The 14,887-nt window shown below is 44.6% G+C and overlaps 1 protein-coding gene across 1 annotated transcript in view; it reads right to left on the reverse strand.

Moving 5' to 3' along the window:
• The window catches only part of LOC144786063 (cytochrome P450 3A24-like), a 246,574-nt gene that overhangs the window by 54,667 nt on the left and 177,020 nt on the right, over positions 1 to 14,887 (reverse strand). The window contains exon 9 of the mRNA XM_078665008.1: positions 8,969 to 9,053. Coding sequence (XP_078521134.1) covers positions 8,969 to 9,053 — 85 coding nt within the window. The remainder of the gene's footprint in view (positions 1 to 8,968; positions 9,054 to 14,887) is intronic.

Raw genomic sequence — 14,887 nt, forward strand, 5'->3', positions numbered from 1 at the left:
GTGAGGACCGGGGGACGGGCCGGTGGGGGCTGGGCACGAGTGCCCGCGGTGTGGGGGAGGTGCCCAACACTTGCGGCATCTGGGGCTGAGTGGAGTGGCGGGGCTGCCCGTGTCAAAGGGTGAGAGCGTGCATGATGCGAGGCCTGTAGCCCCTGAGCCCCACGCTGGGAGGCAGAGTGGTCACACACCAGAGCTCTTTGTGACCTGTGCTGAAGAGGGATACCAGAGGAGTGAGGAAGCAGCAGACACTAGTCTGACCATACGTCCACTGGGCCGGTATTATCTGGCCAGGAATATTCTGCAGCGGGACCAGACAAAGCTCCCGGCCTGTGAGCAGCACACAGCGTCTGGGCCTCCGGGGCGTGGGGGCCCCCGCTTTTCCCCCGCCCCACACTGAGCCCTGCAGGGAGAAGGAAGGGAAGGAGGCAATTGATGGACTGTACGTCAATAACGGATCACCCCGTGCCCCTAACCCGGGGCTCAAGTGGACATTGCGGCGACCCCCGTCGATACGTGGCGGTGAGACCTGGGGCAGACAACCATCCACAAACACTGCAGGGAGTAATCCATCGCACCTGCACTTGTGGCACTGCTGGACACCCGGCAGCAGAGCACCTCATAGGTGCAAGTCAGGAGCAGGATACATCCATAAGGTTCAACAACCATTGCCTCACTGCGACCATGGTGAACACTGGGCCGCACATCGGGCACAGACATTACACGCCCGCACAGAGATAATACACCAGGATGCTCCTGCATGTTTGTTCCGTGCTCGGACCTCGAGAGGGGAAGTGGCGTACATTGCGAAGCTCTGTAGACGACGGCGTCCAGGGGAGAGTAGCTGTGCCGACCCGGAAAGTGTTGCAGGTTACTGGCTTGGCGCATATGCACTACTGATATCCACGGACACGAGGCCAGCATTGAGGGACGTCAGACGCCGGCCTTTGCAGGAAGAGTATAAAGCCCCCATAATGGGTCGCCAACGTGCAGTGGGGATGCCACACGCCTCGGAGCAACAGAGAGCAGCACCCCCGACATCAGTGGCGACCAGGTCACGAAAGGAACCCTCTGGTGAAGATTTAATGTCCAGAAAATTAGACCAGGTCCTTGCAGAAAGAGCGCACTGGGTTCCGGCGCGCAGACCAAGACCGGGCCTGCCGCCATTCCTCTTGAAACTCCTACACACCAAGACAGGGACACCATTCTCCGGGCAGCTAGACAACACGGAAGACTACAAGTAGAAGATAAACAGGTGATGCTGTTCCCGGACTATTCTCGAGCCGTACAACAACAAAGGGCCACATTCCTTGCGGTTAAGCGCACCCTGCATCAAAAGAACATACAATATGCCCTCCTATTCCCGGCCTGGCTCAAAATCATTCACAATGCCACCACACATTTCTTCACGGACCCCAAGGATGCTGACGCCTGGGTGGAGCAACGCGCATCACACTCTGTGACTGCCACAGGCACGCAAAATGGACAACCATCCAGATGGTCGGGAAGGCGACTCCTAAGGGTCACCCTCACACAGCTCAGTGCGCAGTCCAGCCCGTTGGTGGCCGGCTCCCCGGATCTCACACAAATCATCGCCGAGCATAGGAAAGCATTACAAGCAGTGACCGCCCTGAATCCTGCTGAAAGAGGGTCGGACTTGGAGAGAGACCCACATCTGTTCAGCTCGGAGGACGAGGGCAGTGAAACGCCCACATCTCAGAAGGGTTCAATGACACCTCTGATTGTGACCCCCCTAAACAGCTGACGCACTGATATAAAGGACCAATAGAGATCCGAGGTGTACAGTGAGAGCGACATTGCCCCGAACCGGATCACATGCAGTCGGAGCGATATCCAATTCCAGAAGTGTGACATCGTGAACTTCAGGACCTCCCGCTCGGATGCTAACAATGAACAATATCCCAGCCCAGCACAAGCAACTAAGAATGGAGATGGTGCAGGTTGGCACATTCCCAGTGCCTCTAATGAATGGGCGGCCACGCCGATGAAGGCCGAGGAGCTGAAAAGCCACCACCCCACGACAATGAACTAAAGTCTACATATGTTAACCAGTTTGGACGTACTTACCTGAGCAATAAGTCCCTTAAATTGGGAATGTTTCACAGAGTTTCAGTTTACCCCCCCTTTTAATCCTTAATTCCCCAGACACCATTCAACCGGCAAGGAGCCGAGAACAGATGATGCAGACTTTTCGAGAAGGGGGGCAACAGGAGGTTGAGTGGGCCTGGTATACATGGACAGACCACTGATTTATTCTCATGATCCATGCCACATACAGTCCCTAACAGAGACATAAAACTGATCACACTGAACGTCAGGGGGATGCATACAGTCAATAAACGATACTCTATCTACGCCTACATTAAGAGACAAAAGGCCCAAGTGGCCTTCCTGCAGGAGACACACCTGACAGACAAAGAAGTAGATCACCTACGCAAAAAATGGCGGGGCATTATCTGCGCCATGACGTACTCTGCCTTTGCCAGGGGCACACTTATGTGGATTAGACCCGGGGTGCCATTCAAGGAGCAAACACGGCTAGTAGACAGGGATGGGCGATATGTATTAATGACGGGGCTTTTGGAGGGTCAGCCAGTACTCCTACGGTGCATATATGCCCCCAATGTGGAACATGATCAATATTGGGACAAACTTAGAGGTGTATTGGCTCACCACACAACAATCCCGTGGCTCCTGGGAGGGGATTACAATTGCGTTCTAGATGTACACTAGATAGGTCACCCCTCCAGTCCATTCGCCAGCACACAAACAAACCGAATGCTTCCGGAGCTGGGTGGATCGCTGGGCGCTGGTGGACGCCTGGAGAGCGCAGAACCCGACAGCCAAGCTCTACTCCTTTCAATCCATCCCCCACAATCTGCGAGTTAGACTCAACAGGTTTCTGTTCCCGCAGAGCTCCTGCCCAGGGTGCAGCACGCAGAGTATCTGGGCAGGATAGTATCGGACCACGACACACACATAGTGACCCTTAGATGGAGACCACCCCACCCCCCAGTACCAACATGGAAACTTCCCCAAGAATGCCTCGCCGATCAGGTATTCCGCCACACTCACGGGGAATACATTCAGGAACACTTTCTGCGGAATGCCGGCACAGCTTATTCCAGGTTAATAGAGTGGAACGCATTTAAGGTCAGCTCCAGGGGACACTGTATCCAACAGGTGGTGGGGGTACCGAGAACACTAGAAAATGCATTACATAGAGCAGAGACATAATTGGCGGAGCTGTCCAAAAACGAGGATCAGGGGAAGTCTACGCTAGAACAACTTTCAGCAGCTAAACTCTCACACGCAGAGACGATGCGAGACCTGCGCAAATACAACTTCTGCGCCTATGCAACTAGTACACACCAGGAGGGTAACAGAATGGGAGCACTATTGGCTTGGTTAACCAAACAGGACACAGCAACACACCCCATCACAGAACTCACAGACAGGAACGGACATCTCAAACACTCCCAAACTGACATATTACACATAATCCATGACTATTATACAGAAATATATAGAGCCCCAGTGACAGAGATGCCGCGGGAGCTAGAACAGTTTATGAGCCCCTCGTCCATGCCTGAAATTTCCCCCGCAGACAGGAAGGAGTTAGACGGGAAGATCACACCCTCAGACGTAAAGCATGTAATTGGGTCATTGGCACAGAACAAGGCGCTGGGAGTGGATGGCCTCCGACTTGAATATTATAGCACATTTGTGGCCCAAGTAGTGCCCAGGCTAGCAGCTATGTATGAGGATGCATTGACCAGAGGAGTCACTTCGCGAATCAATACTGGTGACATTCCCGAAACCCCATAGGGACCCCACACTTCCAGCCTCTTACAGGCCGATAACACTCTTAAACGCAGACTGCAAGATCTTGGGGAAATTGCTGGCCGACTGCTACAGTCAAATCCTCCCAACCTTGATACATCCTAATCAGTGCGGCTTTGTACCACGACGTAACACTTCACAATATTTACGTAGGCTGTTTCATATTCAGGACAGAGCCAATTACCTATTCCCACGAACGGCATGCTTTCCCTTAGATCTAGAGAAAGCGTTCAACACCCTAACGTGGTCCCATCGGTTCGCAGTTCTCCGGAAAATAAATATCGGCCCTTAATGGAGACCTTGCCTCCAGGGTAAGAGTCGGCAAACTTATATCAGCCCCATTCCTGGTGGAGCGTGGGAACTAGGTAGGGGTGCCCCCTATCCCTCCTCCTCTTTGCTCTAGCGGTGGAGCCCTTGGCCATAAGATTGCAACAGGAAGGGGAGGAGTGGGGAATCCCAATAGTGGATCCAGGTCATTAAATAATGACTAAGGTAACAACACTGTTAAATTATTAAAGGAACATAGCACCGACATAGTATTATCACTATGCACAGTTCTATCATGTCTATCATTGACAGAGGGGTCATAATCAAAAACTACATAGACATCCTGGGCAATACTGGAATACTGTTTGTACCATGCGTTTACTGCAGTCGGTGTGGTAGCCCCGCCTTTTCCTACCTGGCCCCAAAAAACACATGAAATGCGCTCCTGCACAATATTCGCCTCAAAACCAGCTTTCACAATTTAGAAAAAGCTGAAAACATGGGGTTTTATTTCTCCTTAGGATCTCTCTCCCTATAACCTGTTTATTTTTTATTTTTTTTAAATCTTGCATCTAGACAACCAAAGATGCAAGCACAGCTTTGTAGATTTTACCCTCTAATAAATATTTATGTGTGTAGGAAATCTATACTCCCGGCATCTGAAAAACATGGGTGTAGGTAATGAAGGGCCTGGAACATCCCATTGCTGTACAACTGTTTCTTTGCTATGCAGTTGGAAAAATATGATTTCATTCACTTTATCCTTTTTGTTTACAGGTCACTAAATGTATCTAAATGTTGTTTTATTTCCAGCATTTGTTTCTTAAAACATTGCAGACTATCATGCTCATATAAAGATATCATATGCTGACATCCACTATATTTAATCCATTCATTTTTCCATATCGCTGGAAGTGTTCTGATAGGGCCTCTAGGGCCAACACAAACCAGATGGGTGAAAGGAGGCATCCTTTCTGATCTCCCTCTTTACTGTCAATTTTCCCAAATATACTGTCCACTTTTGTAGTCTGGCCACAGGATCTGTATACAGCAGCTAGATCCAACTTTGTATGAATTGTAGGCCCAAGTGCCTTTTTTACCAAGGCTTTATATTTGGAAGAACAACCTAGGGAGTAAAAGGTCTTTTCTATGTCAAGCGCCACCACTGAGGCCAATGAATATGCTACAAGGACCTCTTTTAAGCCTTGAAACGGTCTTCTAAGGTGTAGGGAGTTCTGCGACCTGGCACAAAGCCATTCTGTCAGAGTGGCTACATCTTGTAATCAGCATTTAGTAATTTTAATGGCTCATACAATGCTTTGTCTAACAAGTCTATATTCTGATTGTGTAGAACTTCAATTAGAGCTTCCCTCATAGATTTTGAAAGAGTTACCCTCTGTAGTTGTTGTATATTTCTAGGAGTTTTGGACATGGCCAGGATGTAAATGAGTCATAGAAATGAAATAGTAGACCATATGTTCCTGGGGTTTTAGTTTTATGCCTTATATAGATAGCTTCTCTTTTCTCTTCCACCATTACAGGCTGTTCCAGTGCTTCCCTTCAATCGTTGGTTAGCATTTTTCAATTTGCGAGGGTCAAGTACTCAGCTACCTGAAAGTTGGAACCTCACTGTTTACACAGTTAGCCCTGCTCTATCTACGGACGGCTACTTCACAGTGAACACATATACAATACAGATATCTTACACATGGGCTTAAATATCACAGTTCCTCATATTTCTGGTCAGACCTGTCCCTATGTGATTCCATTTGGTAGAGATCAAAGGAATACCAGAGCGTGTAATATTAATGTCCCTTAACAAGCATTTGCAGGCATTCAAAAATTCACCATTTTGCGTTGTAGATATGATTGTTGTCTTAGGCTTTACATTCTAGTGTGTTGGTTTGTTGAAATATTACATAGTTTGGAGTCATGAATTAACCTCAGCTCCCTCTTCTCAGTCCAGTTGGCTTGTCATAGTTATCCTACTGTGATGATTCTGGATCATGCGACTGACTCAACTTATCAAAGGGCAGGGCATCTTCTGCTGCCACTGTGGCTGCACATTCTGCTATAATTGGGCATCAATTTCTCTTGTCCTTCTACTGGGCTTTGATGCATGTCTTGTTTTAGTTTGTTGCCAGTCTCTCCTTTTGCAGTCAGGATATTCTTCTCTTCTAGCCAGTCTCAGATAGCTGACCATCCTGAAGAAGAGGGCACAGGCCTCATGTATCACCTTTAATTTCATTTAGAGTAACAGTATGTAGCGAATTTGCGCTTTGCAGAGCTTCCTTTTCACTTCCATGAAGTACCTTCTTTGTGCTTGCACTGCTGCCATGTACTCTGGAAATAGGAAAACAGTAGCATTGTCCACTTTGAAGGAGACATGTGCAATGTGAGTGGCCATTCTGCAGGATAATATCCTGATCTTGACAGTTCAGGAGCTTTACAATCAATTGATAGGTGTGTGAGGGGGCACCTGATGGAAGTGACAGGACCAGTGCTTTATGAACCCTCTGAATCACAAAGAATGTACAGAGGCCCTCAGGCACAAGCACCATTGACAGCTAATTTTCCAGGTAGGCAGCTGTGTCCCAACCATCTGTATGCTCTTGGAGCCCAACTATTCCACTGGTACTTCTGCAAGCTCTTCCTTCTGTATTTTCTGTTTGAAATTCTAAGTAACATACACTTTCTAGTACATCTGAAGTATTTTTGCCGATTTCTGCAATTTCAGACTTCGCACAGAAATGTTCGTCAGCCCAAATTCACTCTGACAACTTCCTTTGGTCGGACCTGAGTAACTTTACATCTATGGCTGCTCTGTCCATTTTTAATTCAAGGACAGTTTGTTATAATTGCACTGTTCTTAATATGCGATCCAGGCGGTGAACAGCCATTACAACGCGGGGATTACCCCGCACTGCCATTACAACGCAGGCATTACAACGAAAGTCGTTACAACGACTTTCGCTGGAGGGCGCTGTTGGATAGGGAATAGTTTAATTTTCTATCCAACACCTTCCCTACTGTCAACGTGGGCTGGAGTTGGAATAGAAAATTAAACTATTCCACTATCCAGCGCCCTCCAGCGAAAGTCGTTGTAACGACTTTCGCTGTAACCCCCGCGTTGTAATGGCATGCGGGGTAAAAGCCCGCGTTGTAATGCCATACAACCATCCAGGCTGTGTCTCAGGTCAGATGATGCTACCCCCTGTTTCTCTGCTTCTGCTACTAGGCCTCCTTTGCCACTGGACTCAGATATCAGTGATGCCACTACCACAGTTTGCTTTGTGCTCTTGACTTTAACCACTGTTACAAGCACAGGTTGTTTACTCTATGTTGTAGTACCCTGATAACCCTCTGGCTCCAGCTGTTAGCACCTGAAATTTTTGTTGGTTATAACAGTGGGGCACATTAGTGGCTCCAGTATGGGTTGCAAATCTATTCCCTACTACTTGTGTTATTTCATGGTAACTGTGTTCAACTTCGTTGTATGGCCCTGTGTGACGCACTCCGCGACTGTTGCGAGGGCCTCATCTTCTTTTGGTGCCTTCTTGAGCTTGCTTTGTGTTTCCTCCCTGGACCCTGCTCTTTTCCTGCTCTATGCTAGCCCCTGCAATGATTCCACTAATGTCATGTGGTTTCTCAGAACAAGGGCACCCAGCTCCTCTCACAGATGGCCAACTTTGCTCCAGATTGTGTCGGATTTTATGGGCAGGGTTTGTAGTTTAGGCTGTTCTTTTCTTGTCGATCATGTTTCTGGCCACAACCTCACATTATGGGTTAAGTTATCAAATGCTGTGCCACGCTGTGTTATATTATTGTAAGTTGTGTTATGTTGAGTAATGCTGTCCTCTGTTGCATTAATTTATGGTGTGCTGTGTTATGTTGTTTCATGTAGTGCTACACTGTGTATTGTTAGGGTATGTTATGCCATGCTTTTTATATTGGAGTGTTTTGTGTTGTGCTTTGCAGTTATCATAGGGTGTGTTATGTTGTGTCATGCTATGCCTTGTTTGGGTGTATTTCTGTATGTTGTGTCATTTTGTTAGCCAAGTACCTACATTAAAAACAGTCTCTCTGTTGAAACCTACACATCATGTTGCATTTCCCTTCTAACAAAAAGACTACCTGATGTTCCATCCACAAACCCAAATGGTAACACAAATAAGATAATATAACAGTCCTCAAAATGACATGTGCTTCATGCATAGCTTGACCAAGTAATGCAAAGCATGAAAGCCGCAGGAAGGCCAGTGGCTGTAGGGAACTGATCCAAGGCTCACTCACTTTCTCTGTTTACTTATTATTATTATTATTACACTGTTTTGAAGAATTGATGTCAAGAGGTCATCATCGAGACAATATATGCTGTCCGGATCTAAACATGGTCCCCACTAGAGCACACATTAAAACCTTGAATCGAAATTGCCACCAACCACAGATCTAAGATTTAAATCTCGTTTAGAACGCATATACTATGAGGTGGCTAAAGTTAAGCCATGGAAATCAAGCTCTAAAGATTTTAAGGATGAGACCCCATTGATGCCTTCAAATCTCAAATGAAGGGCCACTTGCTCTAATACAACTAGTCCAGCTTGTCAAATTTTCTGTTAATTGCATCCCTTATATTATGTGTTTTTTTTTATTCTTCAACCCTTCAACCCTGTCCTATTTTAGGTTTTGAGCATCAAAAACATGCTTTTTTGGTGTTATGATGTATGTTATAAATATTTACAAAACAAATATCTCACTCTACCTGTCAGTCCTGCTGATCTCCATCACTATCTTAGACACTAAAACCCACTTAATGATCGGATATATTCTAGGGTATTACCTTTGTACCCATGATTTAAACCATTGGATGCTGGAACGTCTTCTGTCTGAGAATCAACCATCAATTGCAAAAAATCCACTCGGTGCTGGGAATAGAAGGAAAGACACACAGTTTACTATTGGTTAAAGCATCCTATTCAAATATGTACAGCCTCTAACAATTCAGCTAGCTTGTTAAGGATATTATTAATTGTACAGGAATACTAGGAGCATCAAGGTATGGCATCTACCCAAGTGACAGTGAACTTGGCATTCTTAGTTTATGACCAGGTATCATGCTGCAATAGTTCATTTTATGCAATCAATGACGGAAAATCAAGTTGTGTTCATTATAACTGCCTTATTTTTATGTCAACTAACAAACCTTGGTTATCTGTGGTGTCTCTATGGTCAGCCATGGATGCCTCTGGTTTGAAGAAGTGTTTGTCCATGCATTTGACTAAGACAGCAATATCTGAAACATTTAGCTAGAAGGTGAGCCTCAATCCTTGGCCTCAAATAGATTCTCACTTTATTACTAATACCTCTTTCTTTCTTCTTCCCTTCTTTCTTTATTCTCCCTCTTACTTTATTTTTCTCCCTCTAGTTTACTTCATGTTTGTTTTACTTCCTTGCTCCTTGCCTTTTCACCTCCTTTTTCTGCTACGTTAATTTATTCTCACCTTTTTAATTCATTTTCCTTGCCACCCCTTCCTTCTACCTCCCTTCATGTCTTCAGTCTATTTTCATTGTTAATTTTTTCTGTCTTGCCATTCATCATTTCTCCATTCTTTCATTTTCTCTTTCTTTTCCATCTGTTCTTTCCTTTTTCTTGCCTCCATCCTTCCATTTACCTCTCCCTCTTCCTTACTACCTTTTAATAACTTGACTTAGGCCCTGATTACAAGTGGTTCAGTGTTTTCCGACCCCTACATAAACCACTGTTTGCAGTAGAGTCAGAATAATGAGTTAGGTGATATTTACTACATCCGGTAATTACCAGGTGCATTAAATATATTCTTTCTTTAATTTTCAGAAGGTCAAACCTACCAGAATTTAACTGGGGAAATGTAAATGGCATTCACAGAAACATGCACATTTGGTGCTGTGAGAAGTAAAATGGTGCAGTATTCCCCAGAAAATTATAAAAAGTGGTATTCATCACACCTGATAAATAATGTACCATTACCTATCAAGAGCGATAGGCAGCACTTATTCCTCCAACAATCATGGAATCAGGGCCTCAAAATTTTAGAGCGCAGAGACAGGAAACACTTGTCATGTCACGCCATAAAGAAACAAAAATTAATCATTGTCTCTCACATGTTTTCCGGTCTTCTTTCCTTCCTTTCCACCTTTCTTTACTTCATACGATTTACATTTTCCCTTTCTTCCTTTCCATTTCTTTCTTGCTTTCTTTATCCTTTCCTCCCATTTTTCATTTCCCCTTCCTCCCATTTTGCTTATTTCCTCACCCTCTTTTCATCCATTTATTTATTTTTCTCTTCCTTCTTCTACTTTTTCCATTCTTTCTGTCTTATTTCTTTAGTTCTTCCTTTCTTTCCCTTTTTCTGCCTTTTATTTTTCCCTACCTTTCATTAACTCTTACATCGCTCCACTTTCACTTTCTGTCCCTTTTCTAGATTTCGTTTTTCTATCCTTCTTCTTTTGTTTTTATATCAACTCACTCCAGATGGCTTTTATTTTTTTTTTCTTCAAACGTTCACAATTCCTCTTAGTCACAGTATTTGCTTCCCTTAATGACCATACTGCCATCCCTCAACTTTGTTATGCTAATCTTTAACTGTGATATTTATGAGCTTCTTTGACATAAGGGGAAGGAACTCATAAAAACAATTCCGAAGATTTAGCATAACCCAGATCTATGAGAGGACTAGCTGCATTCAAGGGTGTAGTGAAGCATCCACGACACCAGCTTCAGAAAGGGTGCCACAGGACACTTGTTAGACCTGTCATCCTTAGGGTGGTGTTTTCCCCATCATTTTGCCTCTCACTTTTGCTGATTCTTTTTGTTGACCTTAGGACTCTGAGCACTTTACCATTGCTAACCAGTGTTAAAGTGCATGTGCTTCTCCCCTAAACATGATGACATTAGTATATACATGACTGGCATATTTGTTCTACTGGTAAGTCCCTTGTAAAGTGTCATACGATATTCCCACGGCCTGTATTTCAAATGTTACTAGTGGGCTGCCGCACTGATTGTGCTTCCCACGGAAGTAGCCTTTCAAACCTGTCCTGGGCCTGCCACTGCAGTGCCTGTGTATGCAGTTTACTGCCACCTAGACTTGTAATTTAAAACTACTTGCCAGGCCTTAAACGCCCCTTTTTTACATGTAAGTCACTCCTAAGGTAGGCCCTAAGTAACCTTAAGGACAGGGGCTAAAAGGTAGGACATGTACATGAATGTTTTTCATGTCTTGGTAGTGACAAACAGCCTATTTTGATGTGCACTAGTGTGAGGCCTATCCCTCTTAAAGGCCGGCATTGGGAATTTATTAATATACTTTTAAGCTGTAATTCCTGATCAGAGAGGAGTAGCTGTTTCATGTTTGATATCTTTGGAAAGGTAATGATAAATCCTCCTTACTGGTGAAGTTGGATTTAACACTGCTGTTTTCAAAATGCCACTTTTAGAAAGTGAACACTTCTCTGCACTTACTTCTCTTTGTGCTTGACAGCCTGTCTCTAATTCACGTTTGGGTTGAGTGACAGCTACACATTATGCATTCCCTCTAGAAAGGCACAAACACAGGAAGGTGAGAATCATCTGCATTCTGAGCACTCATCTGCATTCTGATGGGTCTTTCTGGGAAGTAAGGGGTAGAGGTGGCTCACACTTGCATCTGAATAGGCTGCGTACTGTCTTCACACAAAACACTGATTTCCACCCTAGGGTTAGCCTGGCAGACAGGACTGTGTTGAAAGGGATCCTTGTGCACTTCAAAGAGTTCTTTTGAAGTCACCCCCTACATCAAAGGCACTTTTGCATATAAGAACTGGGTCTCTGACACCCACACATCAGACACTTCTAGATCTTGAACTGAACCGCTGTCAGAAGGACTGCTGTGCTGTTTAAAGGACTCAACTGGACTGCTTTTCTGGAAGGACTGCTTTTCTGCTTGTTACCCTGTTGCCTGCTGCTCCCCGAATCTACTGTAAGGACTCTGCCTTGTCCACCTTGCAGTCATGGACCTAACATGTGCCTTTGACATGGTAGACCACCCAAAGATGTGGTCCATAATGCTCCAATTAGGCATTGACAGTGCAATAATGTTGCTACTCGGTAGGCTACATGAACACACCAAAACCAGAGTAGGGTACAGTAGGAATGGAGATTATCCGAAGACTTCCCACCAATTACCGGGGCTAGACAAGGCGGTGTCCTGGCACCTTTTCTCTTTCTAATTTATATTAATTCTCTGGGTGACCACCGGATAATGGCTGGGAAGGACTTGCCAAAGATCAATGAGAGAGAAATTCCTGTGCTGCTTTATGCAGACAATGCCGTCCTTATTGCACGAACAGCGAATTGTCCCCAGATTTTATTGGACGCTTTTAATAGTTTAATGAGCAATCTAGGACTAAAAACAAATAGAACCTAGTCCTTTGTAATGAAATGCAGTCCTAAACTAGCCAAGACTGAAAAAGAAATTCTTGGTAGGGAAGAAATTATGAAAACTCTGCATTTCACATATTTGGGAATTCCGATTGACGTAGATTTAATTGGAAATTCCTCTTGGACGTACGAATCATGAAATTTCAAAGAGCAGTAGATGCTGTTTTTAGGTTCTCCAAAAGACTGGGGCACAAACCACAGCGAGAAAGGCTTTGTATTTTTAAAAGTGAATGTGTGTCTGTCGCCACCTTTGTTGCAGGCTTATAGGGGTATACCAGTGGCAAATCCTTACAAATTGTGGAGAATAAGTTTATAAGAAGACTCTTGGCAGTTCCACATTCTACCCAGATGGCCTTTTGCCACAAAGAGGCTGGGCTTGATTACATAGAAGACTATATCAAGCCAAAACCACTTTTGTTATGGCACAGACTCTGGAAAAACCCAGAGGCCATTTATGCAGAACTATCTTACAAAATTGTTTGAAACTGGACAACTGCTTGGATATTCCATGGCTCAAGTATATTAAAACAAGTTTCGAAAGACTTGGTGCACCAATATTTTATTCAAATCTGGACAGTTTGGCGACTATTCCCCTCACTCAAACTAAAGCACTCTTTAATCAAAAAGTACTTAGATCCTGGGCAGAGATAACAATCTCAGGGTTTTTCCGGCACGCCCAGCACTTTATTTACAGGTCATTGTAAATGAGAGACACAAGTTCCTTTTGATACGGTTTCATCTTCAAACTATACACTTTCTGTCACCTTTCCCAGTAAAAGGTATCCGGTTCTCGACTCTCCCCTGCTGTCACTGTGAACTTCCACCAGAACAAAGCACTTTTTGCTTTTTTACACATTTTATACTGCACAAAGAGTGTGGTTTCTATGGCCTATATTACCAGCACTAAAAATCAGATCTTATGCCACTGCCTTTCTTACTTGCATTGCTTGGGAAATAAAACCATGATACATGCTGTTTTAAATTACATTTTAAGTGCCATAAAGCTAAGATCTCATTACTGAATAATTCTCTCATCGCACAAATGTCTTTTAATATTTATTTTTAGAAGACAAAAAACCTTAAATTTTATGAAGCTTAATATTGTATGTGGTTTCTTTTATTTGCTTAGACTTTTATGGCCCAGTTAAGCCGAATAAAGTAGTTGATGATGTTGATGACTCTGCCTTCCCTCCAAGTGATCTCATTCTGGCTGGCCTCCTATATTCTGAAGTACCAGGGACACAAAAGACTTTCTACAATTCTGCTGGTGCTCCTAGACTCTGTTTTCTGTGAGTCCTACCCTTGCCTGATGTGCCCCCTCCAAGCTCTGGGCCTCAGAAAAGGGTTCTGCAGCTGCTATCATCACCTACAGCTCCTAGGCTCCTGATATCAAGCTTTTGGGCTCTTTGTGGCTGCGTGTAGTGGGACAGCACCGCACACTCGAAGGATCAGTGTGAGCTGCTGCAGCAACATCTCCTCACACAGAAAGAACCGCCACCAGTGACCGTGAGGCCCCACGTGCCGTCAGCATTGCCCGCCCAACCCTTTGCACCCGCAGGATTATCGCTAATGACACTCTACTTGCTCCCGGCATCTGTCTCCTCCACGAACGGGGCTCTTGGCTCAACTTGAGACGGTAACATTTCACCAGGACCTGTTTGGAACTGCATCAGACATGCACTCCATCAAGGTCTGCCTAAACATTGGATTTACCCCAGTCCAGCATGGATTAAAATAACCTTTTAGCATTATTGACTCTTATGCACTGCTTTTGCATTTAATCTGTAAAAATTCATATCTCGATTTCTACCTATTAGATTCTTGTTGTTTGGTCTCATTTTGCTCAGATAAATATTCTCTATTTTCCTAAACCTGTGTGGAGCCTTTTTGTGGTGTATTAATTGTGTTACATTGTGAGTGTGTTGCACAAATACTTTACAAATTGCCGCTTTCGATAGCCTGACTGCTCTGTGTCAAGCTACCAGAAGGTGAGCACAGGTTATCTTTTAGTGTGCATGTAGCTTACCCTGACTAGAGTGGTGGTTCCTGCCTGGCCTCGGTGCATGCCTCAGCCAGCCAAGAGTCCCATTCCTAACAACATATGAAATAGTTTTTAACTTCTCCTCCTTAACTTTGAGCTGTGACTCACAGGTCACAAGATCAAGTGACACAACAAACAAGAAAGATTATACCATGACATTTCCACGGGGAGAGACCCAAAGAGTGGTGAAGCAGCAAGACATATTCAGAGACCAAAACATGATACACATTGCAAAAAGAAAATATTAGTAAGTGAGAGGC

This window comes from Lissotriton helveticus, chromosome 10 (genome assembly GCF_964261635.1).
Source record: "Lissotriton helveticus chromosome 10, aLisHel1.1, whole genome shotgun sequence".
Classification (NCBI taxonomy): Eukaryota; Metazoa; Chordata; class Amphibia; order Caudata; family Salamandridae; genus Lissotriton; species Lissotriton helveticus.